At 41.9% G+C, this 27281-nt stretch overlaps 1 protein-coding gene across 1 annotated transcript in view; it reads left to right on the top strand.

The window, feature by feature from the left end:
- The window catches only part of EGLN1 (egl-9 family hypoxia inducible factor 1), a 40045-nt gene extending 20904 nt beyond the window's left edge, over positions 1-19141 (top strand). Inside the window, exons 2-5 of the mRNA XM_064158525.1 lie at positions 11626-11745; positions 14449-14585; positions 16176-16243; positions 18931-19141. Coding sequence (XP_064014595.1) covers positions 11626-11745; positions 14449-14585; positions 16176-16243; positions 18931-18995 — 390 coding nt within the window. The 3' untranslated portion in view covers positions 18996-19141. The remainder of the gene's footprint in view (positions 1-11625; positions 11746-14448; positions 14586-16175; positions 16244-18930) is intronic.
- Positions 19142-27281: the final 8140 nt, after the last annotated feature.

The raw sequence follows: 27281 nt of genomic DNA, 5'->3' as shown, positions 1-27281 counted from the left end.
TTGGAGCGTTGGCCAGGGGAGTTAGGAAGCAGATGGACTAGTCACACAGACAGCAGGTTAGGTTAAAGAGAGATGCTCAGCCCAAAGCCCAGACAGCGACTCTGTTATCTGTATTTATGTTATTGTTCTACTACATCTCAGCAAGCCTGTGAGTGAAGCAGACATCACCACTGTTTCCTTTTCACAGCCTGTAATCTAGTTCTTCTCACCAAAACATTCTACCTAGCTTCAAACTAGCATATAGACTAAATAGCTGAGACCTTGACTTTGTCACTTCTTTAAATGTTTGTGTAGATGCAGTAGTTTTAAGACACTTAGAGTACACAAATATCTTCAAGTATCTGACTAACCATGGTTCTAAATGTGCAATCCTATTACTGTGCAGTTGCAGTGTTCAAATTTATATAAAGATAACATTTTCTGCAAGATTGATTTCAGTTATATGGTCATTTTGCATCTTAAAGCAGAAACAAAAGCACAGATTTAATTAAGAAATAGTTTAAATCAGTCCCTTATATACCTCCTAATACTTAGCAGAACTGCCATGTTCAGTTCTTCTGTAGGAAAGTTGAAGGCTTCTCAGTATGTGTAGTTGTGGGGTGAGAATGGTGTAGTGATGGGAAGAGATATTCTTTAGATGGCAGCTGTCTCAATCATTCACTTTCACAGATACTACAGTGAGGCTTTGTTTTAAAATAAGGAAACTAACCACCCCTTGCCTACCCTTAATCCTCCAGATTTCTTCCTTCCCAGCCTCTCCTCATATTAAGATGCATAAAAAGTCTTCAGCTTTGAAGTTTGGGCTGATGTGAATACTTTAAGATAGTATAAATTATCTGGTATATCCAACACTACTTAAAATAGGTAACCTTGCTTTTTTCATGTGTGTTTTTCATCAGTGTGCCTGCTGATATCTTGTGGTCAGGTCTGCAAATGCGACGTGCGCAAACCCATCTCAGAATATAGCTTAGGTGGTGTAGCTGAATGAGGCTTCACTTGTTGCTATTTTAGTAAGAAGTCTGTTGTCATTTGTTTTAGTCTTGTGTTCACTTTAGTTCTTTAAAGGTGTTGTTTCTCTGCACCTACTTTGAATGGCTAGTGATGAAACCAGCGAGCTGCCTAGTCTCATGTGAGAGCAGTGTTCTGCCCCATCTAAGGGGAGAAAAGGTTTCAAAACACTTTCTAAATGGTGTTACTCATTTCTGAGTACTTATGATATTAAATTAAAAACAGACCCTTAATTTTTTTTGTTGATTGACTTACTGCTCTGTTGGATATTTGTATGGTGCCAAAGCATTGAGTCACCAGGCTCCTTGTCTTGGAGGGCACGGAGAGTTATCCGTGGAGGCTAGCCAGTTCTACAGGCACACTTTACATTATCCAACAGTTGTTTGGATCATAGTATAGACAGATTTAGGCTGACAAATCAGAATGCTTTAAACCCCTCTCAGCTGCAAAATTGAGTGTTGTGTTTGCTCTTGAGCTTTTAAGAGAGAATTTTCAAGGGGGGGGGGGTTATATGTATTTTTTTTTTGTTCTAGGTGGTTGACTTTTTACAAGTTTATAGTAGACTTTGATATGAAAACCATCAGAATGTGTCATGCTGAACCTTAGAAAATCTATTAATGCTTTGAAGCACTAAGGTAGGTGTGATGTGCTTATATTATTTTTTTCATAGACTCAACCAGGTTGGAAGAGACCTCCAAGACCATCCAGTCAAACCTATCGCCCAGCCCCATCCAGTCAAGTAGACCATAGCACTAAGTGCCAACTCCCTCAGCCTCTCCTCACAGGGCAGTGTTCCAGGCCTCTCACCAGCTTCATTGCCCTTTTCTGGACACATTGCAGTATCTCAATATCTCTCTTGAATTGAGAAGCCCAGAACTGGACACAGTACTCAAGGTGTAGCCTGACCAGTGTTGAGTGCAAGGGAGGAATAACCTCCCTTGTCCTAGTGGCCACACTGTTCCTGATGCAGGCCAGGATGCCATTGGCTTTCTTGGCCACCTGGGCACACTGCTGGCTCATGTTTAGCTACTATCTACCAGTACCCCAGGTCCCTTTCTTTGTGGCTGCTCTCCAGCCACTCAGTCCCCAGCCTGTAGCGCTGCTTGGGGTTGTTGTGGCCCAAGTGTAGAACCCTGCACTTGACCTTGTTCAATCTCATCCCATTGGCCTCTGCCCACCCATCCAGCCTGGCAAGATCCTTCTGCAGAGGTCTCCTACCCTCCAACAGATCCATACTGCTCCTATCTTGGTGTCATCTGCAAACTTACTGATGCTGGACTCAATCCCCTGTTCCAGAACATCAATAAAGCTATTGAACAGGACTGTGCCCAGCACTGATCCTTGGGGAACACCACCAGTGACAGCTACCAACTGCATGTGGCACCAATCACCACCACTCTCTGGGTCTGGCTAAGGGAATGCAGGTGGTTTATGCTTGAGGATGTTGTTTGTGTTCAGAGATGCATCTGATTAACTTCTAAAAAAAAATAGCCTGTTTAAGCCAGTGCCCAGCTCTCCATGTTTTTGAGACTTGAACCCTGTTTTATTTTCCAAATTTATTTTTCTAATAATAAGTTAGCTTAAGCTACTGGAAGTTAAGCCTTCATAAGGCTGAGGGACTGCAAGGGTATTTACATGACTTTCACTGATTCAGTTCTATGTCAGGACTTTTTTGTTCAGATGGCCCAATCTTGAGAATAGGCATGTCCTGCTTAACTTGTCTGGCATCTTGGGAAATACTGATGTATTAAAGATTGTATCTTCCTTAGTAGTTTGTCAGGGTTATTTTTTAATCCTGAAGCTTGTAAGTTGACTCAGCAATCTCTCTGCTTTTGGAGATTTCAGACTTGCAAATTTACAAGCTCATGTGGAGGAGAGCAGAGAGAAGCTATTGATGTTTGAATGCTGGTTTTGCAGTTTAGTAATGGTGGGGGCTGCAGGACTTCAGTCGGGAGTTAGGAAGTGTATTTTAGGTCTTCCTGTTATGTCTGTAATGCTGGTTTCAGTCATTCCTTGGTTCACCTTTTGAGATGTATTTTTCTGATTGCCTTACTTTCCTCAGGACTCAGTCAAATCTGCCGGGATGTGCCTTCTGTCCCTGCAGCAAGAATCTCCACCATCTCACCCAGCTTAATGTCTCTTGCTTGGTAGCTTCACATGGGAGCTGGGGTTGTTTAGCATGGAGAAGAGGAGGCTCAGGGCTGACCTCATTGCTGTCTACAACTACCTGAAGGGAGGCTGTAGCCAGGTGGGGGTTGGTCTCTTCTCCCAGGCAACCAGCAACAGAACAAGGGGACACAGTCTCAAGTTGTGCAAGGGAAGGTCTGGGCTGCATATTAGGAGGAAGCTCTTCCCAGAGAGAGTGATTTGCCATTGGAATGGGCTGCCCAGGGAGGTGGTGCAGTTGCCATCCCTGGAGATGTTCAAGAAAAACCTGGCTGAGGCACTTAGTGCCATGGTCTAGTTGATTGGATAGGGCTTGGTGACAGGTTGGACTGGATGATCTTGGAGGTCTCTTCCAACCTGGTTGATTCTGTGATTCTATCTTGTATACATTTCTTATGTAAGACATTCATCAGTGTGTAAGCACATCCCACACTCTCAGTCAATTCCTGAACATCAAACTTAAAAATTGTGGTTCTATGTTTTTTCCTGTAAGAACTGATAAATTATCCAAACTTGAATCACTGAAGAAATGTGCATACAAGAACTCATTATTGTTTCTTGGAGACTGTGTTCATGCATGAATGAAAGGAATTACAGTTGGAAATCAAATTTTGTGATCTTGCTAATAGAATTGAATGGTAAAAGTGGAATACCAAAATTTATGTAGCTTCAGTGGAAAATACCAGAGCTTGTTTGCTGAGTGGCACCTTGGTGACATTCTAGGTGTTTCGAACTCCCATGTGGATCTTCTGACCCCAGAATCCTGAGCTGAATGTGCCTTCTTATTTGTGTCAGTTTATTTGGCTGTATGAAATCAATACTGTAAGCATGTAAACACCACTTAAAACTGAAGACAAGAGTAAAGCAGTGGCTTAATTAGAGAAGTTGAAGAGCCCACCACTGAACTAAGTTGGCAAAGCTTTCTCTGAACTTCAGTCTGAGCTATCAACGTCTGATTGGCAAGTTAAAAATAAGCAATATGGTAGAAGTATTAATCTGTTGTTCCAGCCTTAGCAGATATATTATGTTCCTGGATTTTATATGCTTATGAAATGTGGTTTGATCAGATCAAAGAGACATCTCGTGTTGGTTATTGCACTGAGAAGCCTGGGAAGGAGTGAGGTAGGTCAGGTTTCCAGTACTTTATGAACTCCCTGGAAGCACGTGGAAGATGCAGTCCTTGTACACAGTCTGTAATGTAAGTAGCTGCATCAACTCAATTTCTCCTCTCTCCCTTCCTTAATTAATTTTTCATCTCTCCTCTTGGTTCAGCTTGCCTTCCCTTTGCCAGCTCAGAAGCTGGCAGTATTGCCAGGCCTACATTCAGTTAAAACTTTGCTGCTACCTTTGGCAGCCACAGGAGAGAGGTGAGCTTGTCATCTTTGCCTTCAGTTGTTTTTTCCTAGAAGAGCAACCTAGTCCATGCTTGCCAGATGATCCAAAGAGCTGGGATTTAAAGTAGTTGCACTTGTTTTGTTCAGTTGTTGGTTGGTTGCATTTTTTTTAATCCACAGGGAGGTGTTCTGCTCTATTATGCAAAGAAAAATGCAGCAGAAAATAATAACTCATACTCCTTTGCTAATAAATAGAATGTCTGTAATGGTAATTTAGTATTAGGAGAGAGAGCTTAATGATGAACAGTTCAAAGCTGCTGCAATGTGTCAGTCTCTTCTTTATGTTAGCTTCTAACTGAAGTTTACAGATTCCCATTCTGTCTTGGCAACATGTGAACTACTGCATTGTTTAAGTTTTAAGATGATAAGTAGTGGTTTGCTTTCCTCTTGCAGGTTCTCCAGTTGATGATTGCAAGGCATGCATTTTTAATGAGGGAATCTTTACAGTGACTGGTATTTCTCTCCAGCTTTTCCAGTTTCATGGTGCTGACTTGTGGGAAAACTAGGTTCTCTAACCTTCTTAGCTAGGTTATGTAAGATACCAGCATATTGTTTTTCTCAGATGAAAGTTAATATGGAAATACTTGGGTTTAGCTGTGTCCCAAAGAGTTTATTTTTACCCCTTTCAGCTTCCTCTTGTTTTGGGTAAGGCTGACAGGAACTTCTTCCCTTGTCAGTATTTTCTTTCTATTGCAAGTTTCTCTTTCTGTTTGAGGAATTTGCAGGAGAATAAATTCAAGCCAAGTTGTATGTGCTACACTAACCTATTTAAGTCAGTAAGCTTGATGCTGCTTGTACAAAGTAGTACCAACACAGTCTTCTTTCCTTCAATTTAATTGGGTTTTTTTTGCACCTTGTGAAAAATTGTCCTGCTCTGGCAGGGAGGTTGGACTCGATGATCTCCTTGGGTCCCTTCCAACCCCTGATATCCTGTGATCCTGTGATGTGTGCTTAAATTGAAATGTTGGGAAGGAAGAAATTCCTGAGTTAGAAATGCATCACAGGTGGACCATGTTGGATTTTTTCATTTCTGTGGCTCTTTGTTATGCAGAGGTTACAATGAGGTGTCTGGGGGTTTCTTTTTTCCTTTGAATGATCTGCCAGATGACCCATGCCAAGGATTTCCAGTGAAGTCTTTGCGAGAGCAGCTGATAAATTTTGGTAGGAAGTCATTGGTCTTGCATTTAGACATCTTGCTTTGCACGGTGGGATTTGCAGTTCCTTCAGCAAACAGCATCAGTGGCATCTCCTTGACAGATGCAGCTTTCTTTGAGCTAAACAATAGTCATTTTACACTAATGAATTAATTAATATGAAAGAAAACATGTCCTCTCTCCATTTTATACGTGTGATTTGGGTTGGGTTTTCCACCCACAAAAGAATTTTAGGGTGTGATGTAACTGGGATTTTCCTCTCTTTCCTAAGAGTTTGCTATTACTGCTTCCTTTTTTTAAACTTTAAAGGAACTGAGAGGAATGGAGAGGGTAGAAGAAAAGGCTTCAGTCTGTTTACCTTCATGTGTTCCTTCTTTATATACTTCTCTGTGAAAGGATTTTGAGGTTGCTTCCAAATAAGATGATGTTTTCAGCTGCACTTACGAGGCTATATGATGGAAATCTATGGGGAGTTACAGATAAAATGGGTTCTTTAACATAAATAGGTAATTGAGTACTAAGAGCAGTAACTTGTCCTTAGGACAAGGAGCAGTGGATATAAGCTGCAGCAAAAGAGGCTTCACCTCAACATAAGGGGGAACTTCTTTACTGTAAGGGTCACAGAGCACTGGAACAGGCTCCCCAGAGAGGTTGTGGAGTCTCCTTTATTTGGAGACTTTCAAGGCCTGTGTGGATGTGTTCCTCTGTGATCTGTGCTAGATTGTGTGGTCCTGCTCTGGCAGGAGGGTTGAACTCCATGTCTTTTGGTCCCTCCCAACCCCTAACATCCTGTGATCCTGTGCCTCCTAAGGTTGAGTGTCTTAGCCTCTTTACATCATTATTATTATACTGGAAGAGGCTTTTAAGTATTTACTCACAGAATTATTATCACCTGACTCGTGGGGGCTAGCTGCAGTACCCAGACTCTTTCAGGGAACTCTGTCTTGTCAGCTGCTGAGACTTGATTCTTCCCACGTTTCTGAGGAAAGGAGGCAGACAATCTTTGACCTCGTTTCTTGGCTCCTCTGGACAATCTGGGTATCTCCAGGACTCCTCATCTTGGCAGGAGACTTTCAGGTGCAGGCGGGATGCAATGCGATGTGCAGTCTCAGCACAATGTCATGCTGGCTATGCAGGCCAATTGCGTTCAGGCGTTCAGAGCCTGCTCCTGGTAAGGTCTCCAGGCAAATTCAGGATGCAAAATGAGGCAGCAGCAGCAGCTCCCATGCTACCTGTTTCTCCCTTTTATCAATATCCAGCCTGAGACAAATGGGGCATCAGACATAGAATAGCCAATCAGAATGGCACTTTGCCAAGCCTCGCTGTATTAGGTGAAGCCAGGGCTTTCGTCCTCCCCTCCCACAGTTGCCTCCCCCCAGCATAGAAGTAGGGGGAGCAGGGAAACATGCCTGAGCAAGCCAATATGGATAAGCACATGTTTGCCCTATCAAGCCTACCACCACAGGGAGACCTCCCTGTCTATTAAAGAAATGCACATAATGCCTTGAAGTTAATTCATCAGTTACACTCAGGGGAGAACTGACTTTATTTTGGAGAGCTAACAACTTTATTGTTCATAGTCTAAAAGTCTTGGAAACTTGAGTATTTTAATCTCAAATACCTGGCTCAAATAACAGGCTGCAAACTTGGTTTTCTCTCTGATCAGCACATGTGCATCTGCTTGCTTATTTGTACTGCAAAATGTTAAAGTAATAGCAAAAGTATAGGACCTCATTGTCTACCCTGGGTTGCTTTTTCATCCTTTCCGTGTTGTTTGACATGATCTCCCTTCTTATTGTTTTGCAAAGCTATGTATTCCCCATGTGTGCTGTATGTTGATTTGTGACTTTCCTTACCCTAGCTCCTCTGGGGCGAGGGGATTGTCACACCAGCTATCAAGAGCAATGTGTGTTATGCTGCCCTGGCTGATTGACACATTTGTTTGCTTTCCAATTTGCCGTTAAAGGCTGAGTCATTCTTACTGCTATAACAAATACGTACTAGATAAGTTATCACAGCCAAACTGTTTCTTGTCTCTTGCAGTTGATGATAGTGGAAGTGTCAGACCCTAAAGTGAAAAACAAGCTTTTTAAAAACGTTAGCAGTATTTTAGACTCCAATGGTTGTATGAAATGCTTCTGTTATTGAATATGACTACTCTGGTTGTATGAAATGCTTCTGTTATTGAATATGACTACTCTGGTTGTATGAAATGCTTCTGTTATTGAATGTGACTACTCTTTATGTGAAGTTCATGGCAACTGGTGTTTCCCCAGACTTTCCAAACCGTGCTGCTGGTTCTCTTTTTCTTCAGCAGATGTTGATGTTAAAGATTCCTTTCTTGATTTCCCTTCAGCGAAGAGAACAAGTACCCATTTCAGTACCTTATAAAGGAAACTGTAGCGATGGGATGCAAATTTATGCTTCTCTAATGGCAGGATTACATTTTTGAGGAACAGATGCGAACAAGTGCGCCCTCAAAAACCCTCTGTTGCCCAGAGAGACCTGTTCACTCTCCTGAACTTTAAACAGTGCTTTTTTAGCTTAGTGGCAGATATTTAGGTCGCTTACCTAAATATGCCTGAAATGCCTGGGGGCTTTTTCATATCTGAGTAACTCCTTGTGATTTCAGTGAGAATGACATTGCTCTAGCTACTGGGTCTCAACGTTTTCATTCATTCTGACCGCATTGTAGTATCTGTTTCGCTCAGATGTTGAGCAAGGATTAATTCCAGGGTTTAATTTATAGGCTATGTTTCAGCAAAAGCCCTTAAATTAAACTTCCCTGTTACTAGGAATGCTGTTAGGGGATTGGACCTAAATCTGCTTTCAGCACAGGACTGTTCCTGCTCCATGAGAGCTGGGTAGTGTTTACGTGGTACGTGGGACGTTTTTCAAGAGAGTTGGCTTTCAGTGGAAACAAAATATCTTCCTCTTCCAGCCCAGCTTCGCTTTTGTTTTGTTCCTTTTTTTTTTCCTCTCCACTAGAAAGGAAATTACAGAACCCTTATTACATTATTCGATATCTTTAACTCAGTGTGGCGACTTTTGTAGGTTTATCTTCCTGCAGCAAAACCGATAAGTAATGACTTTGACAAATATTAGGTCACATTACTTGATACATATAGGTCTCATGTAAACATACTATAGTGACAACTGCACTATAATTACAGTAAAGGGATTGAGAAGCTTAACTGCCTAATCTTAACAAAAAGTGTAGCTTAATTTTGTAGGTTTTAATTCTGGTTTTTTGTTGTGGTGCAGAGTAGTCGTTTCCTTTCCATATGAATGAAGTTCAGACCAACTTTTAGCTGTTGTTTTTTTATGTCTTGTTAGGTGGTGTGGGTGTTTTTTTGGGTGTTTTGTTTTGGCTTGGTGTGCTAGTTTGAAGCTAGCTAGAGTGTTTTGGTGAGAAGAACTAGATTACAGGCTGTGAAAGGAAAACAGTGCTGATGTCTGCTTCCATCATAGGCTTGCTGAGCTGTATAAAAATAAAAATCCAAACATAGATAAGGGAGTCTTCTCTGCTGCTGGTGAGCTCTGAGCTGGATCTCACTCTCTAACCTTTCCCTCCATTTTCTTTTCTAATCCACTTTGATTCCTAACCCCCTGGCCGAACCTCCATTCTTCCTTGGGACTGGGGTAAGGTTGAGAGGGGTAGGGGGAAGGTGATGGGGCGGTTTGGAGCTCCTCCTGGGGACTCAGGTTTCTGGGAGGGCTGTTGTGTTTCTGTATTACCTTTTACCTTGTATATTTCTGTCTATAACTGTATATACTGTAAATATCTGCTTGTATATTGTGCTAGCTGTAAATATAAGCTTCATTCATATTTGCAGAGCCGGCTGAGTCTAGTTAGGGTGATTTCTAAAGTGTGGGGGGGCAGGGAACACCCAAACCATCACACTTGGCTTTTTTTGTGTGTTTGTTAGTTTAGTTTTTTTGTTTGGTTGTTTTTAGTAACCATAATGCTACCATTGCTGGAGTACTGTGTTCTGATTTCTGCCTAGAAAGCTCCTAGGAGGAGGTAGCAAAAACCTGCTTCTTCACTTGACAGAGTATATATGGAAATAATGATTTTAAAAATGTTTGCTACTATAGCAAAATCCATTCTGCTTATGTGTGATACAGAAATATTCTACTCACTGAACTGCAAATGCTTTCTTTCTAAGCCTGCTCAAAGTGCAGTTTCTTTCAAGTAATGCAATTCCTCTGTCACACCTCTTTCTTTTCTGATCAAAGACTTCATTATTTGTGGACTATGGCAAGTTTTATTTTTTACTGTTTTAAAACAGAGGTGTGAGAAGGTAAAATTATATAGTGTAAAAAGCTGTTCATAATACATACAGAATGAAGCCACCAACAATAGAAAAAGGGGACACAGCCTCAAGTTGTGCCAGTGGAGGTCTAGGCTGGATGTTAGGAGGAAGTTGTTGCCAGAGAGAGTGATTGGCATTGGAATGGGCTGCCCAGGGAGGTGGTGGAGTCACCGTGCTTGGAGGTATTCAGGACAAGCCTGTCTGAGGCACTTAGTGCCATGGTCTAGTTGATTAGACGTGGGTGGGTGCTAGGTTGGACTGGCTGATCTTGGAGGTCTCTTCCAACCTGGTTGATTCTATGTATAAAGCAATAAAAGCACTGAAACAGTTGGTGTGAAATTCTGATCTGATGGGTAACCTTTTGACAGTTGATACTTTATTGGGAAAAATACTTTTGATATTTTATATAAGAGAGGTGAAAGAGGTTACTTTTCAGAGGTATGACTTAGGCAAGATTTAAATGAGAATGATTGAATTTAAAAGTTTTGACATTTTTAGACAGCAGGCATTCACTGAGGGTAGTAGTGTATTGGACAGTTGCTAGAAACTCACTCCTTTGCTTTTCTTTTGAAATCATGTCATGACTCCTTGCAGATTGGAGCTTGTTGTTGTGGATGGTAGTGGAAATTTTTGTTCTATTATTTTTCAGAAGTCTGAAATGATTACAGTTTGCAGAAAATACATAAAGATAAGATGATGTGCTGTACAACAAACTGACTGTGTGAATTGGTATCTAATGAGACCATCTGTTAGCAAGATGACCAGTTTGTTTTGCATGCACATCTAAATGTCTGAAGACTCAGAAAGCAAGCCACTTTCTAGGGATCTTTCAAGTCAGCTGAGCTAGGTGCACTATAAGAAGTTAAATATACTACTGTACTGGGAATCATTTGATGTTCAGAAGGTTATTCCAGATTACTGTTTGGTGACCATTTTCAATTTCTCACTTTATGACTAGAAAGGATGTTTTTGTTTTACATGTAAGCTTGTTTCAACAAAGGTTCAAAGACCTCCTATGTGCAGGCCAAAACACAAGCCCAAGAGTGTACTTGGGGTGAGTGAGTAAGTTGGGCTCATGGTCTCGACTAAAACATCCACTAAAAATAGTTTGATGCTGCTTTTTCGGGAGGAATTATTTGCATTGGAAGCACATGAGGGAGGGGGAAAGGAAAGAAGCAGTGGGGCAGAAGTGTCATAGCTGTTTGTGAACTTTAGTCTGGAAAACAAGTATTCTTATCACAAGGAGGAGCACATGGAGTAGCTTAATTATACAGGAGACATTTTTCCTCTCCTGTATTTCAAGGCAGTGAAACGTGGCTGATTAGTCACAACACCAAAGCACATCCACCTTCCATACCTCAGTGTTCTCGCTGTGTTACATGCCATTGTTGTAGACATCCGTTTGGGTTCAAAACCAGATTTTCACTGGAAAGGAAGCACAGATAAAAAAAAGGCATTCCTATTATTTCTAACTTAATTGTTGCTTATGAATGAATTACTTAGGAATTGATACAGAAAAAAAACTGTAGGCTTTCCAGCCCAGAGATACAATTAACTGTCATGTTTTGGGTTTTTTTTCAACTGTAGGCTATGGTGGCTTGTTATCCAGGCAATGGAACAGGATACGTGCGCCATGTTGATAACCCAAATGGAGATGGAAGATGTGTTACGTGTATATATTACCTTAATAAAGACTGGGATGCCAAGGTAGGCAACAGTTTCTTTCTAGACCTTTCTGTTTTACATACACTTGCTAATGCACCTTTGTTTGCTTGTGTTCTTACGTGTTGTTGACTGTGGCTGTTCTTTGCCTCCCTGATTCTGTTGTTGATGAGAGCAGGTAGAGATGAGGAATTTATCTTCAGGGTTTTGAATGATGCCTCTTTGACAATGGGATGGAAAGGAGCTTGCATGTTTTTCACATTTGATGCCAGTATCCAAATTTCACAAATATATAATTACACTGCTTTGGAAACATGAAAAGTCATAGAATCAGTCAGGGTTGGAAGGGACCACAAGGATCATCTAGTTCTGACCTCCCTGCCATGGACAGGGACACCCTGCCCACAGCCTCATCCAGCCTGGCCTTAAACACCTCCAGGGATGGTGCCTCAACCACCTCCCTGGGCAACCCATTCCAAGGTCTGTTTTGTTTGTTTTTCCTGACACTCCTGTTGAAAGATGCTATAGCTTGGGAGCAGTTTCATATAAGGCAGATGTTAATGGTTATTGCTATAGTTCAAAGCAGCACAAGTCTTTGTGTCATTGTAGATACAGGGTGTAGCTTAGATAAGGACCTATAAAACTGTTCAAATATAGTACCAGTGATTCAGAACTCTGTAGTTGTAGTGACTATGATAAAGGAACTCGCTAATAGGGATTTTCCTAGCAAATCAGTGGGATTAGGGGGATTTGAAGCATAGATGCAGCTTTCTGTCTGTATTGAAAGCATGATAGAGTAATGCAAAGCACAGTAGTGCAGAATTGTTTATTCCTTAATTGCCATGCAGCTAGCTGAGGAGAAGTTTATTATCATTGCATATGAAAATTGCCTGCTACTACTTAGGAAGTGGCATGTGGAAGGGCACATAAGTCAGTTTCTGTGAATGGAGTGCACTAAGTAAGGATAACACAGACTGCAGCAGAGAAGTTCTCGTTTTGTGTGGGTTTTCCCACTTTTCTTGAGAGCTGTCCATTTATTAAAAGAGCTGGATGAGGTGATGAGACTGACAACATGCTTGAATAAAAAAAGTCTACTTTGGAAAGCTGGGTGAGAAAATAAGTACACGAAGCTTTCTGGTTTCGACTTCCTCTTTGAAATGTTAAATCAGATACTTCAAGTGGAAAAGAAATTGTTAGCCTTTTCTGACACGCTAACATCTTTGCACGTAAGTGAACTGGTTGGACTGAATATCTTAAAATACAACCTTGAAGCATTTTTAGCCAATTTACAATTTCTTTCTGGAAAAAAAAAAACATAGCAGAGTTTAGAAGTCAAATAGTGTTTTTACAGAAACTGAAATATGTTACTAGCTGGTTAATTTATGAACAAAAAGATTTATTTGTTCGAAATCTATTTTAAATTACAAGTTAACCAACACACCTGGTAATATATTATCAAAGAAGCTCAGGTTTTCTTTAGGAGAACAAATTGTCACTTCTTGTTTTCTGATTTAGTTCATGGTTGAAAAACAGCCCTTTATGTCAGTTTACCTTGTTAGTACTGGCACTGTTGTGACTTTCCCATGAAGGCTCTGGTGGTTATGTGATTAGTGTGGCCAGCAGGTCAAGGGAGGTGATTTTCCCCCTCTACTCCGCTCTGGTGAGACCTCACCTGGAGTACTGCATCCAGTTCTGGAGCCCCTATTACACGAGGGATGTGGAGATGCTGGAGCATGTCCAGAGAAGGCGCATGAGGATGCTCAGAGGGCTGGAGCACCTCTGCTGTGAGGACAGACAGGAAGAGTTGGGCGCTGTTCAGTCCAGAGAAAAGGAGACTCTGAGGTGACCTTCTTGTGGCCTTCCAGTATCTGAAGGGGGCCTCCAAAAAAGCTGGGGAGGGACCTTTTAGGCTCTCGGGGAGTGACAGGACTAGGGGGAATGGAGCAGAGATGGAGGTGGGGAGATTCAGACTGGACATGAGGAGGAAGTTGTTGAGCATGAGAGTGGTGAGAGACTGGACTGGGTTGCCCAGGGAGGTGGTTGAGGCCCCATCCCTGGAGGTGTTTAAGGCCAGGCTGGATGAGGCTGTGGCCAGCCTGATCTATGGTAGGGTGTCCCTACCCATGGCAGGGGGATTGAAACTAGGTGATCCTTGTGGTCCCTTCCAACCCTGACTGATTCTATGATTATCTTACTTATATTTAACAACATCAATAACCATCAGTAAGAAGATGTTAACGTGACTTAAAAATTAATTGACCCCAAGGGTCAAAAGCCCTGAAAAGATGTAAATTGGCTAGGATTAATAGAGATCCAAGCTTAACAACAGAAACACGACATAGACTTGTGCTGCTGTTAAATGGAAAGTGTGAAACAGGGATACGAAATATGATGTTCCTGTCCTCCTTCTGATGTATTGTAGACACCTGTGTAAAACCAGTATTACCCATTTTTTGTTGAGTAGGTAATGCAGCTGGAAACTAACCAATCTAAACCCACAGCTTTGTACTTAAACGTAAATGGAGGTTTGGTATTTGCAAGTGTACTGAAATGATTCAGTAGAAACATGTGAAATGTTCTGTTAAATGAAATTTATCAACAGAAAAGCAATAGATTCTTAGCCTCTGTAGCATCTGATAAAGGCTCTTATTTCACTTACAGATGTCTGAAGGATTTTCAGATGTTAAGTATTTTTAAATACAATGAGGCATTGTTTTCAAGCACTGGTTTTAAATACTTAATTTATAGGTAAATGGAGGCATCCTTCGGATATTTCCAGAAGGCAAAGCCCAGTTTGCTGACATTGAACCCAAATTTGATAGACTGCTATTCTTCTGGTCTGATCGCCGCAACCCTCATGAAGTACAGCCAGCATTTGCTACAAGGTAGGACTGATGGAGCAAATCCTGATAAGAGAGGAGTGACACTGAATTATGACCCGATCTGAGGTCTTTCCATATACAGTTCCAATTGCACTGTGATGGGAAGAGGGTTTTTTTCTAATGATTGATTAGGCTTCTGCTTTTCTTCTGAGTCTGTACCAGTGCAGGTAGAAGGGAAGATTTGAAACATCGGCAGTTTCTCAGCGTGAACTGGTTAAGAGCACGCAGAGCCATAAGCAGATCTCACCTTAGCCAAAGGCTGTTGTACTCATTATTTCTCTGTAAGGGCTTTACACTCTACTGCCTGCCCTTTCTTTGTAGCCTTTTGCGATGTTACTGGAACACTGGCAAGGTACTTCCATTTTAAGTCCCCTCCTGTCAGGAGGGATGTATTAGAAAGTAGTCAAACTAAGCCATCCAGTTCTAGTTTGGGAACGGGTAGAGGGCACAACCACTGATCTTTCCTTCCTCTAGAGCAGGGGTCCTCAAACTTTTTAAATGGGGGGCTGGTTCACTGTCCCTCAGATGCTGTCAGGGGCCAGGCTATAGTTTGGTTCCAGCTCAGTGCATTTCAGTGCCTGTGGGCTGCGGAGGCTTGCGAGTGGGTTAAGTGGCAGGAAGTGACTGCTTGGTTTCCCCCCCAGCCCCTGGCCGGGTTCAGTAAATACTGGCATGCCAGATTGAGGACCCTGGGGGGCTGTATCCAGCTTGTGGGCTGTAGTTTGAGGACCCCTGCTCTAGAGTATTAGAGGAGTTGTGCCCAATTTAAGTCGCAGAGGGAGCTTGATACCTCTTTTGTCCCTCAGTGTAGGACCATGGCTGATGCTAAAGGTACCTGCATTTACTGCCCTCGCATCCAGATTCCAGGTAGCATTTATAGATGAATCAGTGGAATTGTTGATCCAGACTTCCTGTTACCCATATCACACCATAGAATATTATGTTCGGGTGGCCAGAGCACTGAGCACTGACTGGAGCTGTGGGGTAACACATGTACCTTTGCAAGAAGCAACTTGGAGTTGCCATCAGTGTGTCAGAAGGCTGTGCTGCTCTCCCCTCTCTGTGTTTGCTCTGAGCAGAGTCAGGGAGTGAAATGCCATTTGCTAAAGCTCCTTGAAGTCCTTTTGTCAGTAGCTGACATTTTGTAGTGAAACCCTCTATGGGCAGTGGAAAACTAGAGGAGCTGTGTAAGAAGGGGTAGTTAATTTTCCTGTATGGTAGAGGTCCATAAAAAGAGGTTCTTAAAATGAGACTTGGTGATGGGCTTGACCTAGTAAAGCAAAGGGTGAGGTGACAGGGCAAGGTGATACGGACAGAGATTGTTTTACATGTTCTGGGCAAGAACCTGAACAAACTCATTAGGAAAAGGAAGCATAAATTTGCAGCATCAGTGACACCCTTTAAATGGCTGTTCAGGCGATACCTGCTAATATGAAGGGAAAAAAAGCCCTGTTTACTTTGTGTGAGACATTGAAATCCTTCTTCTCTCAGACTGCAGAAGTATCATCTCATTTAGGTTGTGTTTTATGTCAAATGCTTTACTGTTTGTTCTTTATCGTCGTAGTTCAGTTCTTTTATCATCCATTTCCCTAGGTACGCAATAACAGTGTGGTATTTTGATGCAGATGAAAGAGCACGAGCTAAAGTAAAGTATTTAACAGGTAATCTCTTGTTGCTGTTTTCTGTGTTGTTATTTTTTCTGGAAGAATGGTTAAGTAGTCTACTCTCATCTCCTCAACCCATAGTGTACACAAAGGGAGAGAAAAACAGTGCAACTCAAGTCAAGTTTTACTGGGAAGGTGACTCAGTGTTTGAGCTGCTAGGCAGTGACTTGGGAAATCCAGGTCGGTGCTTTGTCCTGCCCACACTTCCTCTGGCCCGAGGCTGTTCAGTGTGTTTATATGGGGGATACAGTTTCTCCCTAGTCTTGTCACTCTAAGAGATGTGGGGGGATAAATACAGCTGAGCCTGAGAGGCACAGATCAGATACAGTGATACAAGAAGTGAATGCAACTTACCTTGATTAGCATCTCTAAGTTGGAAAAACAAAGCTTAAAATTAAAATGTGAACTCAAAGAATGAGGTTACTTCCTCAGTTTCCAATTCTGCATGTCTAGCATCTGTTGTCCTTTTCTAGTTTCTCCCTCAAGAGGAAGTTGATCTAATTTTCCTGTTCAAATTAGCATTATAAAGAGAAATTGCCTAGGACTTGTCATGCATGTAATTGCCACCATGATTTTGTATTCCTATTGCAGTAGTTTAAATAAACCAAACCCAAACAAAACCGCACAAGATAAGGTGTACCACAAGTTTACACATGCACAGGACCAGTTTCTCCACAGTTTGGGTTTTTTTTTTTTCCCAAGAGTACCAAAACCAGTGATGTTGAAGATGTGCCTGTCATTTCCTAATGAGATTTCCATTCATTGCTCTTAGGCATCTGAAGCTCGTAAGTAGGCGCAGAGCTGTCTAGCAGCTGTGAAAGCTGCAGCTCAGCTCAGCCTCTTTTGATGCAGTCAGTGTCTTTGAGCATTTCAGGAGTGGTCAGAGCAGTGCAGAAGTGACTTGTGAAGAAGTGCAGGGAGTCCCTCAGCTCTGGCCAGGCAGGCTGTCCCACTGTTCAGTGGCATGTGCCCAGTGAGGCACGATGAGTTCCTAAGCAGTTGAAATGCTGGATAATGCCTGCCTGGACTTGACAGGAAGCCTGCCTGTGTGTCCGAGCTGGACTTTGTGTCACTGCACAGCTCCTGGAGCCAGCTTAGCTGGATTTGAGTTGTTTCAGTTGTCTTCATGCAGCTTCAGCTGCTGTCCTTTCAAGTGCAGTGAAATTGCTTGGGTAGACTTGTGTCTACAGGGAAGATGCTCCCCACCAAGGCCCTCCTCCTTCAGGTTCCCCTTAAACTTCAGGCACTGAAAGAAGAAAGTCTGATTTGGAGGCACTGTCTAGATTTCCGTGGTGGTTTGCTGTGTAGTATCACCTTGTTGTGATTTCAGGTTTTGTTTGCAATTAAAATTACAGTCTTTGCCTTGTATCTGCAGCAAGAAGTATGCACAATGCTTTTTGTTTTCTGCTGACAATAAGATATAAAATTACAGAATAAAACATCCTGAAATAGAAGAATATTCATTTTTGGCTTACTGTCATGGTGCATGGATTTAGTTACACTATGTGTGGCTTTTTCTTGAACATGGCATACACTGTCTGCTAATGTTTTTGTGATGGTTTGGGTGTTACCCACCCACCCACTCTTATGAAATCACCCAGGCTACACTCAGCTGAGCTGGGAATTAAGAATGAAGCTTTATATCTACAGCTTAGCACAGTATAGAAGCAGGTATTTATAATATATGCAGCTATAGACAGAAATAGACAAGTTAAAAGTAATACAGAAACACAACAGCCTTCCCAGAAACCAGAGTCCCCAGGAGAGGCTTCCAACCACCCTTGTACCTCCTCACCCCTCTACCTTATCCCAGACTTTGTCTTATGTTCAAGATGAATTTGGAGGATTGGCCAGGGGGGTTAGAAAGCAGAAGGATTAGTTACATAGGCAGCAGGTTAGGGAGAAAAGTGCAGGCAGACAGAGTCGCACAGCAACTGTGTTATCTTGTTTATGTTCTTGTTCTTATACATCTCAGCAAGCCTATGAGTGAAGTAGCCATCACCATTGTTTCCTTTTCACAGCCTGTAATCTAATTCCTCTCACTAAAATATCCCAGCTAGGCTCAAACTAGCACAGTTTTGATAGTCAAACTTTTGTTCGGGGTCGTTACATTTAGTAATGGCTTAATTTGTTATGAGATGAATCCCCTAGCCCTTCTATGTCCTCTGAGGACTGGCTAGAACATAAGGGGGTTCATCTTCTACTGAGTTTATCCCTCACTAACTGCAACAGGAATACTTGAGGATATCTATATACAGAAAAGGACAGAAAAGGTGTGGGTTGGTTGGTGGTTTTCTGTTTGGGTTTTGGTGGTTTGTTAGCAGCAAGTCAAGTGCAGCATTACATCTTAAAAGCTGCTCAGTTTCTTTACAAAGGTAGATAACCAGAAACTCTAAATATTCTGACATGGAGTAATAGACAATATCCTCAGATGAGCTACAGAACTGCCCATATGACATGAAGCATCCAGGCTTCTACTTTATCAGCCCAGTGCAGGTCCACTTCTAGAGAGAATGAGTAACCAGGGTTACAGAGTATATACAAAAATCCTGCTCGATCATATGTACATATCTTTGAAGTACTCTCTCAGAATGAATCTGGAGGTTGATGTAGCAGTTTGATAGACTGTACTTTGTTGATAAATGCTGAAAAATAATTCCTATTTCATTTTCATATTTCTGCAGGTGAAAAAGGTGTGAGGGTTGAACTTAATAAACCTTCTGACTCAGTTGGGAAAGACATTTTATAAGCCTCTGATTTAGCAACTCCCCTTGCTATTCTCCCTGCTAAATCTTGATGCTATCTATTAACTTCTGAATGTGAATAACAAGATAAAGGAAAATCAACAACAAACCAACGTTTTAATAAAGAAACAAACAGTATTTCAATGTTGCATCAGATAGAAGGTTCTTTGACCGCTGAAGCGTTGTACTATGTGATTGTGACTCCAGGCCTGTGACTGCTTATGTGAAGAAGATAAGCAATCAGTAAGAAACAGCATATGCATCTGGACATAAATAAGTGCCCTACATAGAATTTGTCCATCCTTATATTTTGCCAGATTTGTCATCCAGCTGATTCCAATTCATCTCTCCCTTTTTTTATATGGTAAAAGTTTGAATTTTTGGGTAATTTTTGTATGACCAGGTACAGTTTATCAAAAATTGAGTCTTAAAAAAAAAAAAAGAAAAAGAAAAAGATAAAGAAAAAAAAAAAGAAAAAAAAAGAGGAAAAAAAAAAGATAAAAAAAAAATACAATATTCTCCAAATTAACATGGATCTATTTTTGTAAAACTGTTCATACTCTTCTCCTCTGCCATGAAAGACCTAATTTAATCTAAGGGTTGCCAGTAACTGATAATCACTTTAATTTTCTTTACACCTTAAGTCAGAAAAGGAGCACTTTAATTACCAGTTAAAAACATGATTGTTTTATATCATATCTCACACTAATCTTAACTTTTAAAGATTGCTGCTGTATTGTTTTGTGGGGTTTGTTCTGTTTTGTTTTGCTTTGGTTGTTTGGTTTTTGGTTTTTTTTTTTTACTATGTCCTCTTGTACCTTATTAACAGAAACCAATCAGTATCTCACTATTACTAACATCAGTTTGTGGGTTTTGTTCGTTCAATCCACGGAGGGGAAGTTTCTGTCTCTTTGTTTTCTGGTTTGGGGTTTTCTTTTGGATTTTCTGGTTGTTTGTTTTGGGGGTTTGATTGTTTTTTAGTTTGGGTTTGTTTTGGGTTTCTTTTTTGGTTGTGTGTTGAGTTGAGGGGTTTGATTTTTGAGTTTTGTTTGTTCTGTTTGGGTTTTTTTTGGGGGGGGGAGGGAGAGTATAGGAAGTGTTTTTGGTGGTTTGTTGGGGGGGGAGTGTTGTTTGTTTGGGTGTTTTTTTTAAGTGACTGGCACTAAGTGAACTTGACACTATCAGTTGCTGTCATTGGCTTTGGGGACCTGGTAAATACCATTAAGTTACAAGAGTATACAAGGGCTTTCCTAGGCTATTAGAGGTACCCAGAACCTCCTTACATACTTGACAGAAAATGTTGAGCTTTCTCCCTTTTCTAAAGTATACTTGCCACCCCCTTTTCCTTTGTACATAAGTTAATAGAATATCTAAAATTCACTCTTCTTTTCTTTTGTTAATTTCCTTTTCAAATGTTGGTGTCCTATGCAGTCTGTAAGTTGACACCTTGATCTATTATATAGCATCAAGGAGATGGTCAGCACACTGAAGCTGAAGTGCATCACTGTAGGCTCCTTGTGCAATACATCGTTAGGTTTTCACTGTGCTGAAGGATTTTCTCACAAAAGGCTCTGCCCTTTGATTTAGTAAGAAAACATTTGCTTTCTTTTACATTGTTTTCATTTTATTAAGGAGAGGGGACATCACAGAATAAAAGTCAGATGTGCAGGAACTTTGATATTCTTATTCTTAAGAAATAGATGTGATGGACTTTTTTTTTAGTTTATTTTTTTTCCCTGAGCTTTAAAAGCTTAAGAAAACAGAAGCAAACGTATAATAGACAAGCATTCATAGTTTCAGAAGTTTGGGAGTTGATGAACTTACCCAATGCAATTTTCTATCTGTCCCTTGTTTCCTTACTTAGCCAAAACAATGTGAGTGTACAGAAATATTTCTGTATATATTACAGCTTCTGACCATTTTAACATCTGTATAGTTTGTATTCAATTGGAGACCTTTTCTATGGAAAGCTCAGTAATTTTTTATTAAAAAGGCTACTATTGTTCATGTAAAACATGAAAAAAGCTCATTGTTTATATAACAAACTGACAGAAGGGGGGGAAAAATCAGTATTGGTATATCATGTAGGAGAACCAACAGAAATCCCAGTTTTATTCTGCTTTTCTTTTTTGCCCTTCACTGTTCTCTTCCTTTTCCTTCTTTTTCTTCCCAGAAAAATAGACAGGATCCCTTTACTGCAAGTGCCTCTGCCAACCTGGCCAAGGAGTGCAAATCTTCATTACTGTCTGGTCTGCAGTGCATGTAGGCTACCAATGAAACAAGCAAAAAAAAAAAACAAAACACCTCTTCTACTTCATCTTTAGTGCTACTTTAAAGGAGGTTTGGTTGGTTTTGTTTTAGAACTGCAAGCATAAGCCTTTAAACTCATTTCAGTCCCTCTGTAATTCAAACTTAGGCAGTTACAGGGCGTATCCTAATCACACTGTAGGTTTATGCTTGCCAGAGAGGTTTAAAAAGTGCTTAATTTTTCACTCCATGTAAGTCATTACTATAGGGTCAACAAATCAGGTCATCCATTTCTTCCATGTCCTTTAGAAACTGTTCATTTCATGTCGGTTGAATATTCAGTCTTGAGCATCACCAAGCAGGTCCTTGATTTAAAACTATTTTTAAACTGTTTTATGATCTGTATGTGTCTAGTCCTGGTTAAAGATAAAGCTTCATAATGCTATTTTTATGATGTTAGCTGGCTGTGAAATACGAGACCTTTATCTATAGCAGGCAAAGAAATTCAGGATTCATTTACAGGTTGCCTATAAACTTGTGTAATTTGAAAAGCAGTGTTCATTATGAAAGAGCTCTCAAATTGCTTGCAAAGCTAATCTAATTAAAAAAAAAATATGTATAAAGGTTCTTGAAAACTATGTGGTTATTTGGAGTCTTTGTAACTTTGGTGACAGCTACCCTGTAGCAGCTCATTTATAAATACCTCCCTGGTTGTGGGGGGCATCTGGGTTTTGGTGGGGTGTTTGTTTTGGTGGGGTTTTTGGTTTTGTTCTTTTTTTTTTAGGTTGCCTTACAGCCTGGAAACAAACCAACAAGGAACCAAATCCAAATCCAAACAAAAATGCCCAACCAAGAGAACAAACAAAAACAAGCAAACGAACCAAAACAACAATCTGTCTGTCTGTGGTGATCATTTTCTTCATTATTTTCTCCATCAAAAACATTACCAAGTTTAGACTGGCTGGCTATAGAGGCAGCTCTGTTGTTTTTTTTTTCACCACTTTCTGACAGGTACATAAGCAAATGAAAGCCCTTTTCAAATAGGATTTGTAGAAGAGGAGCTCTTACATGGCTCTTAGTGAATTCAGAGGCCTTTGAAGGTGGCAGAAGATTGGTAGAGTCAACAGCTGCCAATACGTGCAAGATGCCACCCCATTTCCCTCAGCTTTTTCATGAGCTTTGTAATGCCTGTATGGTAATCAAAGAAATGTAGGGCTGGTTGTGCATCTGCCATTGTGGAACCCCCCCCTGTGCGTGCTTGTCTGCAGCTGATTCAGGAAAAGCCTGGATGAGGCACTTAGTGCCATGGTCTAGTTGATTGGACAGGGCTGGGTGCTAGTTTGGACTGGATGATCTTGGAGGTGTTGAAAAAAAGCCTGGCTGAGGCATTTAGTGCCATGGTCTAGTTGACTGGCTAGGGCTGGGTGCTAGGTTGGACTGGATGATCTTGGAGGTCTCTTCCAACCTGGTCAGTTCTATGATTTGAAGTTACCTGGGTTTCTAGATGAATCTGCCAGCCCTAGTGTAGCCCTCATAGCACTTGGGTCCCTGTTCTGTGCAATTCTTCTCTAAGGTGTGCTCAGATGAAATCTTAAGTGCAACAGCACTGACCTGATCCCAAAGTGCTTTGCAGCATTTTTCATGCTTCAATGCTGTGTGACTTCTTACATGTTCTCTCATGTCCCCATCTAATGCTGAACAAGGAAGAAACCTTTCTAGCACTTGAAACTGTCTTGTGTAAACCTGATGGTTTTGGTCATTTTGCGTAGTGAAATCAAGCACTGCACAAAGGAAAGATTAAGTCTCAGGTGTTTCTCAGAAGAAAAAGAACTCTTGTAAATGAAAGGGAGATAGCACATGACTGGTACCTTATGTAAAACATCTGGCTGTGCTGACCAGCTGTAAAATCATTAATGGAAAGATCATACCTCTTAAGTTGTACTGATAAGCATAATCAGACTGGGAAGTACCATTTTTGTGCTTGCTGAATGCTTTGAAGAAGAGGGGAGAGTGCTAATGGATAATAAGTAACTCCCCAAGTCTAGCACATGTATCTTGGCTGCAGTCATGCAGATAGGCAAATAGCTGCATACATCTGAGAAACACATAGTGGGAGTTTCTGAGTACTGAATAGCAAAGACTTTGAAGAAATTCATGGGACTTAACCAGATCTGTATCTCATCTGTTTTATTTTGAGGGGAGGTGGGGATGGATCTGCAGAAATTTGGGTCTCCTATAGTCAGATTTCATATAAAATAGTTAACTTTTTTTTGTGTGAATGTAAAATAAAGGTTGAATGTAAGTAATCACTGTAATTGCATTGAAGTCTGTTTGTGCTGTTGCATTGTCATTGGAGCTGTGCTGACTCCAAAGCATCTGTTGAATCTGAGTTGCCTGACCCTGTCTGATAGGAGTGGATAGCAGCTGAGAGAAGCAGGTTCAAGGTCCTCTGTCTTACAAAAACACAGTTCCAGAGAATTCGCTGTGTTGACTTTTGCTACCACTTAATTCCATCCAGCTTTTCCCCACAGCTTTGAAGTTAAGTGAATATACAGCACATTCATCCTAAGTTTGGATGCTGGCTCCAAAAGCAGAAGGGGCAGATGAGATGCAAATCACCAAACCAGTGGGGATAAGTTCAAGTCTTTAGCAGATCAGAGAGGAACAGATGAGCTGAACAGAAATGGTAAGAGGCTGATGCGTGAAACCAAGATAAAACACATGTGGGTGGGCATGAGGAATGTGGAACTTGCCATATAAAAATATGGTAGAGGTGTCTGCTTTGGGAAAGAATGTGGGGAGAAAGACTCCACAGTGTGTTTGCCTCAGGTAAGAGTTGTTGATACATTCCATCCATCCATTCTCTTCATGGATGTGTGCTGTAAAACAGCGTAACTTTAGCTCTGGTCAAGAGAGGTTCATAACTTTTTGCTTGAGCTAGGAGTTGTTTTTTGTCTGCCTTCCAGTTGAATATGTTGAATGTTAGGCATTCTTTTTCCCTCATCTTAAATGTGCAGCTTGAGATTAAGCTTCTGTTGGTGGTAGTTTGTGGGTTCTTCTGGAGAATTTGTTCTAACTGCCTTGTGTACAGTGTGATGATAAATGCTGAAGGTTTGCAGGGCATGCCTCTCATTGAGTAGCAGGGGATGTAAAACACAGAGCTGGACTGAAAACGTAGCAGTGTCACACACAGCTGACTCACTGCTTTGGGGTAGTGTCTCAACTGGAAACCTTTCTTTCAATTTCAAATGCTGCTGGCACTGGGAAACAGAAAATTCAGTTCTGAATATTCACCACAGGGATCCAGTGTTCCTTGGGGGCCTGCCTCTGTGTCAGTGTGGTTTGCCAGCGTGGAAACAGTTTCTCCTCTGGCCTTGTTTCAAGACTTTGTGTGGTGCAAATTTATTTTCACTTTCAAATAAAAGATAAATCTCAATTAACTAAAATGCAGAGGTTTTGCTTCTCACAAACAGAAAGCTTAATACCTGAAACTTGCTCACTGCAAGAGTTATCAAACACTGGAAGAGGCTCCCCAGGGAGGTGACTGAGTCAGAGATGTGGTGCTGAGGGACAATGAAGGTTGTGAGTTGGTGTTTTGCTACCTTAAAGAAAACAAGGGTCAAACAAAAAGCCAAGCAAAAAAGGGATCAGAACTATCTTAAGGCCTGTAAATGTATCTTGCTTACTTTACTGCATGTAAACTAATTTTATGAAGCTTTTAATTAAGAGTGTGTTACAACAGAGGACATGCTGGCAGCTCTAACAAACAGGAGGAGAGCAGGGTTTTGGAGCTTGGTTAATTGCTGTTGCAATCCTGAGAAGCCGGTCCGTGCAATGGACGTAGGAGCGAATCCCAACGAACCACTCACGATCAAGAAACTGACAGCACCATCCCCAAACCTGAAACCTACAGTCTTGGTTGTTGGTGAGTGCAATCCTTTGGGCTACTGGGACTGAAAGATACATCAAAAGGACTGGTTTTGTGTGAGTGACTTGGCAACGTCTTTGGGTGTCAAGAAGACAATATTTCTCCGAGGTCTGTGTGATTGTAGACACCACAAATGTTTGGCAAAGGGAACCGGGGCAGTGGGTAATAACAAAATGTGTTTTCTGAGATTAGAGTCCAGTTGATGATGTTCCTGATAGCAAAGAGCAACCTTTGAGCTGCTGGATTGGGCATGTTTATCTTCCCTTCACTTTCACTTCCCCACCCACTGTACAATAATGACTAATATGATGCTGGGCACATGTTCTGCAGTCCTATTTTTGTGAGCAAGCAAGAACTCTGCTAAGTTGGCTCTTGTAGCACTCTAATGGCGTGTAGGTAAAGAAAGAAGTTTATGGACTGCTTATGTCGTTTTTAACCTAAAATGCCCTCCTAGGGCAGGTGGGGAAACATGAAAGTATTTAAGGTAACAAAAGTAGGGAACAGCTGTGTGTAGCTGAGAGCTGCCGTGCGCCGATGTGCGGTGCCCTGGCCGAGGAGCAGGTGTGTTTGACGGGAGGAGTGAGGAGCCTCCTGCGAGCCCGGGACAAGCCGCAGGCTGCAGGGGCGGTTGCAGGACAGTTGCTGCATGTGACTGCCCAGCGCAGGGCTGTGACCGGCAGTGCAAAAATGCCTCTGGAACCAGCTTCCGGGAACAGCTGGGAGCAAGAGCGAGCGGCCGGGTCCCTCTGCTGTCCTCACCGAGACAAGGCATCTCCCGAAGAGCCTGGAGAAGAAGAGGCTCAGGGAGTGTTGCTGCCTGCAACTACCTGAAGGGAGGTTGTAGCCAGGTGGGGGTTGGACTCGTCTCCCAGACAAGCAGCAATAGAACAAGGGGACACAGTCTCAAGTTGTGCCAGGGAAGGTCCAGGGTGGATGTTAGGAGGAAGTTGTTGGCAGAGAGAGTGATTGGCATTGGAATGGGCTGCCCAGGGAGGTGGTGGAGTCACCATCCCCGGAGGTGTCCAAGCAAAGCCTGGATGAGGCTTTTGATTGGATAGGGCTGGGTGCTAGATTGGACTGGATGATGTTGGAGGTGTCTTCCAACCTGCTTGATTCTATGATTCTACTAATTGCTTTTCTACTAAAGTATGAGAGTGAAGTTCAGATGATTCTTTTCAGGGGCTGTTTCCAGATACACAACATCACTTCCTCACCGAGTAGTTGGATGTGCTTGGGAGAATCAGCTGTCTTCAGCTATGATTCTGTGAAAAAAAAACATGTTCTTGGTGTCCTGGAGACCACAAAGAGAGAGTCACCCTTTTAGCAGGAGGATGTTGTGCTGCACAAACAAAAGTTTGGGGTTTTTTGTTATGTTAACCTAAAAAAGACACCAAAAATGGCAATCCAAGGACATGTATTTTGGCTGAATGGCATTTTTGTTGTTGATTATGATGGTGTAAACTCTTGTTGAGCTACTAGGCAGCTTTATCTATGACTAAACATCCACCAGTGCAGGGATGAAGGAGTAAGAGCAGTGGGAGGTAGTTTGGTTACACCTCTAACATTTACAACAGTAGGTTTGCAAATTTGCTATACTTTCCTTGGATGAGGACATGGAGAACAACAGCTCTGCCTCCTACCTCCCTGACACATTCCCTTCCCATTGCTGCTCCTGCACATGTGTGAGGGCCTCTTCTACCCCCTGCTAACCCAGCACTGTTGCATCCTTCCAGGCTGCACGAGCTGTCCAAGTGTTGTCACATGCTGGCAGCCAAGCTGCAGGTTTTTGGGCTATCCCCAGTGTGTGGGTCTTAATTCAGTGATAAAACCAGCCATATGCTGGGCTGCACCAACAGAAGCACACTCAGCAGGTTGAGGGAGGTGATTCTGTCCCTTTACTCTGCTCTTGTGAGACGCTACCTGGGGTAGTGTGTCCAGCTCTGGGGTCCCCAGCCTCAGAAAGAGGTGGCCTTGCACAGCGAGTGCAGAGGGGCATCCGCAATACGATCAGAGGGCTGGAGCCCCTCTTACATGAGGAAAGGCTGAGAGAGTTTGGGTTTCCACCCTGGAGAAGTGAAAACTCTGGGGAGGCCTTAGAGCAGCCATTGTGCCCATG

Source organism: Pogoniulus pusillus, chromosome 18 (assembly GCF_015220805.1).
Source record: "Pogoniulus pusillus isolate bPogPus1 chromosome 18, bPogPus1.pri, whole genome shotgun sequence".
In the NCBI taxonomy this organism is placed as follows: domain Eukaryota; kingdom Metazoa; phylum Chordata; class Aves; order Piciformes; family Lybiidae; genus Pogoniulus; species Pogoniulus pusillus.
Note: the sequence above shows the minus strand (reverse complement) of the source record. Positions and strands in the feature narration are given on the sequence as shown.